At 47.0% G+C, this 12,530-nt stretch overlaps 1 protein-coding gene across 1 annotated transcript in view; it reads right to left on the bottom strand.

Moving 5' to 3' along the window:
* LOC140389020 (uncharacterized) overlaps positions 1–12,530 on the bottom strand; it is a 278,261-nt gene that overhangs the window by 66,997 nt on the left and 198,734 nt on the right. The window contains exons 35-36 of the mRNA XM_072473187.1: positions 3,882–3,956; positions 2,277–2,384 (exon numbers count right to left, since the gene is read on the bottom strand). Of these exons, the coding sequence (XP_072329288.1) occupies positions 2,277–2,384; positions 3,882–3,956 (183 nt within the window). The remainder of the gene's footprint in view (positions 1–2,276; positions 2,385–3,881; positions 3,957–12,530) is intronic.

Here is a 12,530-nt window from a genome sequence, read left to right as displayed (position 1 = left end):
ACAGGGACATACATATCAAGGACACGTAGTACCTGTTCCTTGAACAAGTTCCACATTTCACTTGTGTCCTTCCCTGACAGCCTATGTTCCCAACTTATGCACGTCAATTCTTGTCTGACAACATCGTATTTACCCTTCCCCCAATTGTAAACCTTGCCCTGTTGCACGCACCTATCCCTCTCCATTACTAAAGTGAAAGTCACAGAATTGTGGTCACTATCTCCAAAATGCTCCCCCACTAACAAATCTATCACTTGCCCTGGTTCATTACCAAGTACTAAATCCAATATTGCCCCTCCTCTGGTCGGACAATCTACATACTGTGTTAGAAAAGCTTCCTGGACACACTGCACAAACACCACCCCATCCAAACTATTTGATCTAAAGAGTTTCCACTCAATATTTGGGAAGTTAAAGTCACCCATGACTACTACCCTGTGACTTCTGCACCTTTCCAAAATCTGTTTCCCAATCTGTTCCTCCACATCTCTGCTACTATTGGGGGGCCTATAGAAAACTCCTAACAAGGTGACTGCTCCTTTCCTATTTCTGACTTCAACCCATACTACCTCATTAGGGTGATACTCCTCGAACTGCCTTTCTGCAGCTGTTATACTATCTATAATTAACAATGCCACGCCCCCACCTCTTTTACCACCCTCCCTAATCTTATTGAAACATCTATAACCAGGGACCTCATTCTAGCTTTGTTCCAAACATGGAGAAAAGAGCTGACCTCAAGGTGTAAAGTGAGACTGACTGCCTTGACATCAAGGGAGTATTTGACTGAGTGATAACAAGGAGCCTTAGCAAAATTGAAGTCAATGAGAATCATGGGGGAAAATCTACAATAATTGGAGTCATACCTAGCACAAAAGAAGATGGCTATGGTTGATGGAGGTCAATCATTTCAGTCTCATGATATCACTGCAGGAGTTCCTCAGGATAGTGTCCTTGGCTCAATCACCTTTAGCTGTTTCATCAATGTCCTTCCCTCCATCAAATGGTCAGAAATGTTCACTGTTGATTGCGCAATGTTGAGGACCATTGGCAATTGCTCAGATACTGAATCGTGCCCAAGTCCATATGCAAAATGTCCGAGGCAATATCCAGACATGGGCTGAGTGACAAGTAACATTCACACCACACTGTCAGGCATTGATCATCTCCAACAAGAGAGATTCTAAGCATCTCCCTTTAACATTCAATAGCATTACCTTTGCTGAATTCCCCACTATCAACATCTTGGGGGTTTACCATTGATCGAAAACTGAACTAGGCCAGCCATATAAACACAACTCTCGACTCCTCAAAGCCTGTTGACCATCTACGATGCTCAAGTCAGGACTGTGATGACATACTCTTCACATGCTTGGATGAGTGAGGCTCCGACCATACTCAAGAAGATGGACACCATTGAAAATAATGTAGCCCGCTTGATTGGCACCCCATCCATCAACCCAAACATTCACTCTCTTCCCCCTTGATGCTCACTGGCAGCAGTGTGCACCATCTATAAGATGCACCACAGCAACTCACCAAAGCTCCTTTTACAGAACTTTCCGAAACCAAAACACCTACCGCCAAGAAGGTCAAGATCAGAAGATGCATGGGAACACCACCACCCATAAATTCCCCTCCACGCCCCACATCATCCTAACTTGAAAATACATCATCATTACTATCACTGTCGCTGAGCCAAAATCCTGGAACTCCCTACCTAACAGTACTGTGGGTGTGCATACACCACAAGGGCTGCAGTGGCTCATGTAGGTAACGCACCATCACCTTCTCAAGGACAATTAGGGATGGCAATCACTGCTGCCTCACGGCACCAAAGACCTGGGTTCCATCCCGGTCACTGTCCCTGTGGAGTTTATAAATTCCCCCTGCACCCCCACATCCCAAAAGATGTAAAGGATCGGTGGACTGGCCACGCAAAATTGCCCCTTAATTGGAAAAAAGAAGAATTGGGTACTCTAAACTTAATTTTTTTAAATTGAAAATTAAAAAAAATTAGGGATGGCAATAAATGCTGACCTAGTCAGTCGTGTCCAATGAAATAATTTTTAAAAACTCACTATTTTCCTGACAGATTCTCTCAGTAAGAACCTGCAGAGAGCTGATGGGCAGCCAGATGTACTGCAGACCTCATTGTTTCTTCATTCAAAGTCATCTTACAATCTCTATATCTGATTGCTCACACTGATCATGTTTAATATGGCAATAACCATCAGGTACTGGTTCAGTTGTTCTTTGTAAATGTCTACGAGTACCTGGGAAACCTGGAACCCCTGGAACCCCATGGATTCCCTTTATTCCGGATGCGCCTGACCTTCCATCAAAACCAGTGGGACCAGGCTGGCCTGGTAAACCATTGGCACCTAAAAAAGGAGAAATGAAAATCAAAACTTGTGCTGCAATTTACACATTTTGTAGGTGACATAGGAGTGTTTATTGTGCAGCAGAGCAATTATTGTCTGCATTACTGTTCAGATTTATGAAGAACAAACAGACAGAACATCCAAAACAACGAAAATAAAAACAGAAATGCTACAAGTAACGACTTATCTTTCAGTATCTGGCCTGGTTATACCCCTAAAACATCAATCTGCTACTTATAAACATTGATCTACTCAGATTTCCAGCTTTCATATTTCTTTTCTTTTAACTACCAGATTCAGCACATTAAATTAGGGGCAGCACGGTAGCATTGTGAATAGCACAATGTTTCACAGTTCCAGGGTCCCAGGTTCGATTCCGGCTTGGGTCACTGTCTGTGCGGAGTCTGCACATCTGCCCCGTGTATGCATGGGTTTCCTCCGGGTGCTCTGGTTTCCTCCCACAGTCCAAAGATGTGCAGGTTAGGTGGATTGGCCATGACAAACTGCCCTTAAGTGTCCAAAATTGCCCTTAGTGGTGGGTGGGGTTACTGGGTTATGGGGATAGGGTGGAGGTGTTGACGTTGGGTAGGGTGCTCTTTCCAAGAGCCGGTGCAGACTCGATGGGCCGAATGGCCTCCTTCTGCACTGTAAATTCTATGATAAATTCTATGAAATTGTCAAATATTGCTTTTCAAAACCAGGAACCACCAAAGGCAACCCACTGAGGGCGCACAGATACATATAGCCCCTGGTGGTGGTGGTGGTGGGGGGTGGGGGGGGGGGAGAAGGACTTACCCGGCATTACCCTGACACTGCCCGGCGGCATTACCCTGGCAGCACAGTAGCTATCACTGTTGCTCTACAGCGCCAGGGTCCCAGGTTCACTTCCCGGCTTGGGTCACTGCACATTCTCCCCGTGTCTGCGTGGGTTTGGTTTACTCAGAGCTCCGGTTTCCTCCCACAAGACCCGAAAGATGCACTGTTGGGTGAATTGAACATTTTGAATTCTCCCTCTGTGTACCCAAACAGGTGCTGGGGTGTGCCGACGAGGGGATTTTCACATTAACTTCATTGCAGTGCTAATGTAAGCCTACTTGTGACAATAAAGATTATTATTATTATCTTGGCACTGCCCAGGCAGTGCCGTGGAAGGGCCTCTGCAGAGCTTTAGGTGATCTATACCTTTACCTAGAAGGAACATAAACTCGTTAGTCTTATTTCACAAAGGGCATTCAGAGAATAAATTTCCAGATGTGTTTATCCATAGCAACATCAGTGGAAAAATAGTGGAAACCCCTGATAAACAATTCAAACGGTTTTCCGAGATTTCTCCTCCCCTTCGCCAAAGTTGCAGAAAATGATCAGGAACAACACCTCCAGCTGGAAGAAGACTTCAACATATCAGTTTGTGCTGCCGCAGATGTCAATGGACAGTGTCCTACCCAAATGCTGCACCCAGTCACTGGAATGTCTGACTGTCGAATAATTACACTTTACCTGGCTCGCCTCGGTCACCAATCTGTCCTTTGGTTCCAGGGAATCCTGGCAAACTACGAGAATCGCCTGTGTCACCTTTTGAAAGAAACATTGGTAGTTTAGTTTTCATATCATGTGTAATAATGAATAACATTAGGCTGAGTGTGACAAATTTATCAAAGTCCTTTCAGGATGCAACAAGCAGGATGGATTAAAAGAGAATTAGTCAATGTAGAACATAGAAAATAGGAGCAGGAGTAGGGCATTCAGCCCTTTGAATCTGCTCCGCCATTCAACACGATCATGGCTGATCCTTTATCTCAACGCCATAGTCCCGCACTCTCCCCATATCACAGAACATAGAACATAGAACATACAGTGCAAAAGGAGGCCATTCGGCCCATCGAGTCTGCACCGACCCACTTTAAGCCCTCACTTCCACCCCATCCCCAGAACCCAATAACCCCTCTTAACCTTTTTGGACACTAAGGGCAATTTAGCATGGCCAATCCACCTAACCTGCACGTCTTTGGACTGTGGGAGGAAACCGGAGCACCCGGAGGAAACCCACACAGACACGGGGAGAATATGTAGACTCGCACAGACAGCGACCCAGCGGGGAATCGAACCCGGGACCCTGGCGCTGTGAAGCAACAGCGCTATCCACTTGTGCTACCGTGCTGCCCCAAAGCTGGCAAACCTCCACTGGTTCATTTTCACATGTCAATGATGTTAATAACAGCTACAGGTTACCTGGGTTTGCACAGCGAACACACGTTTTGGGTTAGTTAGAGAAACCATGGGCGAGATTCACCGACCCCCCGCCGGGTCGGAGAATTGCCGGTGGCTGGCGTGAATCCCGCCCCCGCTGGTTACCGAATTCTCCGGCACCGAAGATTCGGTGGGGGCGAGAATCGCGCCGCGCCGGTTGGCAGGCTCCCCCCCCCCCCCGCGATTCTCCGGCCCGGATGGGCCGAAGTCCCGCAGCTAGAATTGCTGTCCCGCCGGCATGGATTAAACCACCTCTCTTACCGGCGGGACTAGGCGGCGCGGGCGGGCTCCGGGGTCCTGGGGGGGACGCGGGGCGATCTGGCCCCGGGGGGTGCCCCCACGGTGGCCTGGCCCGCGACCGGGGCCCACCGGTCCGCGGGCGGGCCTTTGCCGTGGGGGCACTCTTTTCCTTCCGCCTTCACCACGGTCTCCACCATGGTGGAGGCGGAAGAGAATCCCTCCACAATGCATGCGCGGGGATGCCGTGAGCGGCCGCTAACGCTCCCTCGCATGCGCCGCCCGGCAATGTCATTTCCGCGCTAGCTGGCGGGGCAACAAAGGCCTTTTCCACCAGCTGGCGGGGCGGAAATCAGTCCGGCTCGGGCCTAGCCCCGCAAGGTTAGGGCTCGGCCCCCCAAGAATCGGAGGATTCCGCACCTTTGGGGCGGCGCGATGCCGGACCGATTTGCGCCGTTTTTGGCGCCGGTCGGCGGACATCGCGCCAATACCGGAGAATTCCGCCCCATATCCTTCAACACCTTTAGAGTCTAGAAATCTACCTATGTCCTTCATAAATATATTCAGTATTTTGCCCTCCACAGCCATCTGCAGTAGAGAATTCCACAGGTTCACCACCCTCTGAGTGAAGAGATTTTTCCTCATCTCAGTCCTAACTGGCCACCCCATATCCTGAGATTTGACCCCTTGTTCTAGACCACCTCCATCCCCCCAGCCAGAGGAAACAACATCCCCTGCATCCAGCTTGTCCAGCCCTGTGAGAATTGTAGTGTACTTGGTTTATGAGGGGGCAACCAGGACTAGGTGAGATTTACGAGGATGCTACCAGGACTTGATGGTCTGAGTTATAAGGAGAGGCTGGATAAGCTGGGACTTTTTTCCCTGGAGTGTAGGAGGCTTTACGGGTGATCTTTTGGAGGTCTATAAAATAATGAGGAGCATAGGTAAGGTAGATAGTCAACATCTTTTACCAAAGGTAGAGGAGCCTGGAACTAAAGGGTATAGGTTTAAGGTGAGAGATACAAAAGAGACCAGAGGGGAAATTCTTTCACACAGAGGGTGGTGAGCATCTGGAATGAGCTGCGAGAGGCAGTGGTTGAGTACAATTTTTTCCTTTAAAAAACAGTTAGACAGTTACATGGACAGGGTGGGTATAGAGGGATATGGGCCAAATGCAGGCAAGTGGGACTAGCTTAATGATAGAAACTGGGCGGCATGGACAAGCTGGGCCGAAGGGCCTGTTTCCATGCTGTAAACATCTATGACTCTATGGTCTTCCAAAAAGCATTCAATAAGGTGTTACATAAGAGGTTACTGCGCAAGATAACAAATCATGGTCTGAGGGTGATATATTAGCAAAGGTAGATGATTGGTTAACTTACAGGAGACAAAGTTGCGACACACGGGTCATTTTTAGGTTGGAAAACTGGAACTAGTGCATTACCCCAGGGATCAATGCTGGGACCTAAACAATTTACAATCCATATTCATGACTTGTATGAAGGAACCAACTGCATTGTAGGCAGATTTACTGACAATACAAAGTTAAGTGGGAAACAGGAGGACAACACAAAGAACCTGAAAAGGAATATAGATAGGGTAAGTGAGTGGGCAAAAATTTGGGAGATGGATTATAATGTGGGAAAATGTGAGTTTATCCTATCTGCAAAACAATTCAAAAAGCAGAATATTGTTTACATGGAAAGAGAGAGACTGCAGGATTCTGCAATGCAGAATGGTCTGGCCTCCTTGTACATGAATCATGGGGAAGGTTTAAACTAAAATGCCAGGGGGATGGGAACCAACGCAAGGAGTCAGAGAAAGAGAGAGAGCAAGGACAAAAGCAAAAGGTAGAAAAGCGAATAAGAAAAATGATAGGTGGAGAAACCAAGGGCAAAATTCAAACAGGACAGGAGAGAAAAATATTGGGAACAAGACAAGCATTGTGAAAAAGACAAACGTAAAGGCTCTGTGCCTTAATGCACGGAGCATTTGCAATAAAGTGGAAGAACTAATCGTGGCGATAAATATAAATGGGTATGATATAATTGGGATTACGGAGACATGGCTGCAGGGTGAACAGGGATGGGAACTGAATGTCCCATGGTTTTCAGTATTTAGGAAGGACAGGCATTAAAGAAAAGGTGGTGGCGTGGCACTGCTGGTTAAAGAGGAAATTAACACAATAGTGAGAAAGGATATTGCTCTGACAATGTGGAATCTGTATGGGTAGAGTTGAGAAATACCAAGGGACAAAAAACATGAATGGGTGTCATATATAGACCCCCAAACTGCACTAGTGAGGTTGGGAATGGCATTAAACAAGAAATTAGTGATTCATGTATATCGGAGATCATGGGTGATTTGAATCTTCACATAGATTGGGCAAATCAAATTACCCACAATGCTGTAGAGGAGGAATTCCTGGAGGAAAACAGGATGGTTTTCTTGACCAATATGTGGAGGAACCAACTAGAGAGCAGGCCATCTTAGACTGGGTACTGTGTAATGAGAAGGGAATTATTGCCAATCTGACTGTATGAGACCCTTGGGGATGAGCGACCATAACATGATAGAATTTTTTATCAAGATGGAAAGTGAAGTAGTTGATTCGGAGACTAGGGTGCTGAATCTTAATAAAGGGAACTGTGAGGATATGAGGCGTGAGTTGGCCTTGATAGATTGGGGAGAGTTACTTAAAGGGATGACAGTGGATAGACAATGGCCAACGTTGAAGGAACGCATGGAGGAACTACAGCAACTGTTCATTCCTGTCTGGCACAAAAGTAAAGGGGGTAAGAGGACCAATCCATGGCTTACAAAGGAAATTAGAAATAGTATCTGATCCAAGGAAGAAGCGTACAGATTGGCCAAGAAAAATAATAGGTCTGAGGGTTGGGAGCAGTTTAGAATTCAACAAAGAAGGATGAAGGGATTGATTAAGAAGGGGAAAGTATAGTATGAAAGGAAGCTTGCAGGGAACATAAAGACTGACACTAAGAGTTTCTACAGATATGCGAAGAGAAAGAGATTGGTAAAGAGAAATGTAGGCCCACTGCAGACAGAAACAGGGGAATGCATAATAAGGGACAAAGAAATGGCTGAGCAATTAAATACATACTTTAGTTCTGTCTTCACAAATGAGGACACAAATCACATCCCAGAAATGTTGGAGAATGAAAGGTTTAGTGAGAGGGAAGAACTGAGGGAAATCAACATTAGTAGAGAAATGGTGCTGGGAAAACTGATGGGATTGAAGGTGGATAAATCCCCAAGGCCTGAGAATCTGCATCCCAGAGTGCTTAAGGAGGTGGCTCTGGAAATAGTGGCTGCATTGGTGGTCATCTTCCAGGATTCTATAGACTCTGGAACTGTCCCTGCAGATTGGAGGGTAGCTCACATCACTCCGATATTCAAAAAGGGAGGTAGAGAGAAAGCACGGAATTATAGACCATTAAGCCTAACATCGGGAGTGGGGAAAATGCTTGAATCCATTATCAAGGACTTTATAGCGGAACATTTAGAAAGCAGTGGCAGGATCAGTCAGAGTCAGCATGGATTTATGAAGGGAAAATCATGCTTGACAAATCTGTTGGAATTCTTTGAAGAGGTAACCAGTACAGTCAACAAGGGGGAGCCAGTCGATGTGTTATATTTGGACTTTCAGAAGGCGTTTGACAAAGTCCCGTATAAGAGGTTATTGTGCAAAATTAAAGTGCATGGGATTGGGGGAAATGTATTGAGGTGGATAGAAAACTGGTTGACAGAGAGGAAACAAAGAGTAAGGATTAATGGGTCCTTTTCAAATTGGCAGGCAGTAACCAGTGGGGTGCCACAGGGATGGGTGCTGGGACCCCAGCTATTCACAATATATATTAATGATTTGGATGAGAGAACAAAATGTAACATCTCAAAGTTTGCAGATGATACCAAATTAGGTGGGAAGGTGAATTATGACGAGGATGCAGGGATCCTACAGCAAGATCTGTACAGGTTGGGTGAGTGGGCAAACTAATGGCAGATGCAGTATAATTTGGATAAGTGTGAGGTTATTCATTATGGAAGCAAAAACAGGAAGGCAACTTACTACGTGAATGGTTGTAAATTGGGAGACGGGAGTGTGCAGCGGGACCGGGTGTCCTTGTGCACCATTCGCTGAAGGTAAGCATGCAGGTACAGCAGGCGGTAAAGAAGGCTAATGGTATGTTGGCCTTCATTGCAAGAGGTTTCGAGTATAGAAGCAGGGATGTGTTGCTGCAATTGTACAGTACCTTGACGAGGCCACACTTTTGGTCTCCTTCTCTGAGGAAGGATGTTCTTGCTCTCGAGGGAGTGCAGCAAAGGTTTACCAGACTGATTCCAGGGATGGCAGGACTGTCATATGAGGAGAGATTGACTAGGTTGGGATTGTTCTCACTGGAGTTCAGAAGAATGAGGGGGGATCTCATAGAGACTTATAAAATTCTCACAGGACTAGACAGGGTAGATGCAGGGAAGATGTTACCAATGATAGGTGTGTCCAGAACCAGAGGTCACAGCCTGAGGATTCAGGGTAAACCATTTCGGACAGAGATAAGGAGACATTTCTTCACACAAAGAGTGGTGAGCCTGTGGAATTCATTACCACAGGAAGTAGTTGAAGCTAAAACTTTGAATATATTCAAGAGGCGGCTGGATATAGTACTTGGGGAGAATGGAATCAAAGGCTATGGGGAGAAAGCAGGATTAGGCTATTGAGTTGGATGATCAGCCATGATCGTGATGAATGGAGGAGCAGGCTCGAAGGGCCAAAAGGCCTCCTCCTGCTCCTATCTTCTATGTATATATGTATCTCTGCAAGTTCAGCAAGTAATCAGAAAGGCAAATGGAATGCCGATCTTTACTGCAAGGGTGATAGAACATAAAAGTAGTCTTGCTATAACTGTACAGGGCATTGGTTAGTCTACTCCTGGAGTACTGTGCACAGATTTGGTCTCTTTACTTAAAGAAGGATGTACTTGAATTGTAAACAGATCGGAAGTAGCTCACTATGTTGATTTCCTAGCATGACAGGTTGTCTTATCAGAAAGGTTGACCAGATTGGGCCTATATTCAATGGAGTTCAGAAAAATGAGAGGTGATCTCACTGAAACATATGACAGTGGGATGGGGGAGTGCGGCATGGTGGTGCAAGGTAGGTAGATTGACCATGCTTAGTTGCCCCTTAATTGGAAAAATATTTTAAAAAGATACTGAGGGGGCTGGACAGGGTCTATGCTCAGCAGATGGGCATGATCGAGCAGCCAGTTTGTGCCTGTAAAGCAGTGCACTGCGGTGCAACGTGGCCGATAGAAGGTGGGAGACCCTGCCCTGATATAACGCAATCTCATGAGGCGTTGCGATCCTGCCAATTGTGGGCAGGATTACCTTTTGGCAAATCTGCATGTTAGAGCGAGACAGCTAGACGCATTGTAATATGCAATTTCTCGAGGCATCAGAGACGTTGGGATCTATCCCTTTCGCCTTGGAGACCTCGGGTGAGTGCTGGACAGTACTGGTCTCCACAAACGGGACCAGACGGAACAACACTCATGGGGATCTCACAAGGGATCAGAATCCTCCAGATGCTTGCCCTCTGGCAGTGTGACACCCTGGCACTTCCTGGGTACCCTGGTACTGCCAGCCTGGTAGACCAGCCTGGCAATGCCACCTGGGTACCAACTTGATACTGCCATCTGGGCATCTTGGCAGTGCAGAGAAATTGCTCGCTACACTGAGGAGACCCAGCGAGCAGAGCTCCTCAGTGCACAAAACGGGGCTATGTGTGGCCCCGGCCACGCATTCGTTGCTGAAACCCCCTCTCTAACCGTTAAATAGCAGGGTGTTTCTCAGTGCGTGAGCACCGGGAAACACGCAGCTAAACCCGCTCATTTAGTTCCCATTTAGTTAAATCACGCCCGATGTTTTAGCACAGGGCTAAAGAGCTGGCTTTGAAAGCAGACCAAGGCAGGCCAGCAGCACGGTTCAATCCCCGTACCAGCCTCCTCGAACAGGCGCCAGAATGTGGCGACTAGGGATTTTCACAGTAACTACTTGAAGCCTACTTGTGACAATAAGCGATTTTAATTTCATTTCATTTCATGTTTCCTCTTGGAGGGGAATCCAGAAATAGGGGCACAGTTTCAAAATCACCCATTTAAGATGGAGACGAGGAGGAATTTCTTCTACCAGGGGGTTGTTTGTCCTTGGAATTCTCTTCCACAGAGAACAGCAGAGGCTGGGTCATTGAATATATTCAACGGCTAAATTAGACAGATCTTTGATCTACAAGAAAGTCACGGGTTATTGGGAGTAGACAGGAAAGTGAAGTTAAGGCTACAATCAGATCAGCAAAGACCTTATCGAACGGTTGAGCAGATTGAATGGGCTGAATGGCCTATGCCTGCTCCCATTTCTGATGATTTGAACCTGTCATTTGAGATGCAATTGTTTACTGGTGGAGATAAGTGCACCTTTATCTCTCATTTCAAAATCCTGTTAAATGTCACCAGTCTTCCTTTTCCACACCCCCCTCCTTACATTCCAATGTTATTTTTTTAAAATACTCACACACATGACAAATGTTATTTATGGAGAATAGAACATTTCATTTTAGGCACTTGGCCTCATTTCTAAATCAGGGGCGCAGTTAAGATGGAGCAGCGACAGACTTACCCAGTCCTTTCTCATTCCAGTCTGACCAATCACAAAGTGATCAGTTGTGGGAACATCAGGGGCTGGATTCTCCCGTCGTCGGGATCCTCCGTTTCGCCGGCAGCGCACTCACGCCCGGGGATTTCCCCGACAGCACAGGGGTGCCCACAACGCAAAACCCCATTGGCCGGCTGCCAGGACGGAGAATCCCGCTGCTGGCGGGGGGGGCGTGCCGCACCAGAAAACGGGTGTGGAGGGACAGAGAATCCCGCCCCAGATCTCTTTCTCATTCCAGCTTAGCAGTGCAGGGACCAACTATACCACTTGTATCCATTAGTATCCATTATAAGCCCATTGACTCTACAGCTACCTCGACTATAGCTCTTCACGGCCTACATTCTGTAAGGAATCCATCCCATTCTTCCAGTTCCTCAGTCTCCGTCGCATCGGTTCCGATGATGCCACTTTCCAAAACGGTGTTTCTGGCATGTCTTCTTTCTTCCTTAATCATGGTTTCCCAGGGCTCCCAATTGGGTCTGCCCCCTCTCTTGCATCCTTGCTCTCACACCTGCTCCTCCGTCCCTGAACAAGGAGAGAGTCCCCCTTTGCCTCACTTCTCAACCAACCAGCCTCCACATTCAAAGAATCATCCTCCACCAGTTCCACCAACTCCAGCATGATGCCACCACCAACACATCTTCCCCGCACTCCCCATCAGCATTCCACAGGGGCTGTTACCTCGGGGATATTCTGGTCCACTCCCTTTTCCCACAGCACCTTCCCATGCAATCGCAGAAGGTAACACCTGCCCCTTTACCTCCTCCGATCTCACTATCCAAGGGCCTAAATACTCTTTTCAGGTGAGGCAGAGCTTCATGTGCACCTTCTTCAATCTGGTCTATTGCATTTGCTTCTCCCAGTGCAGTCTACTCTACATTGGAGACACTAAACGCAGACTGGGTGACCACTTTGCAGAACACCTTCGGTCCG

This window comes from Scyliorhinus torazame, chromosome 14 (assembly GCF_047496885.1).
Source record: "Scyliorhinus torazame isolate Kashiwa2021f chromosome 14, sScyTor2.1, whole genome shotgun sequence".
NCBI lineage: Eukaryota > Metazoa > Chordata > Chondrichthyes > Carcharhiniformes > Scyliorhinidae > Scyliorhinus > Scyliorhinus torazame.
The sequence above is the reverse complement of the archived record's forward strand: the minus strand, read 5'-3'. Positions and strand labels throughout refer to the sequence as shown.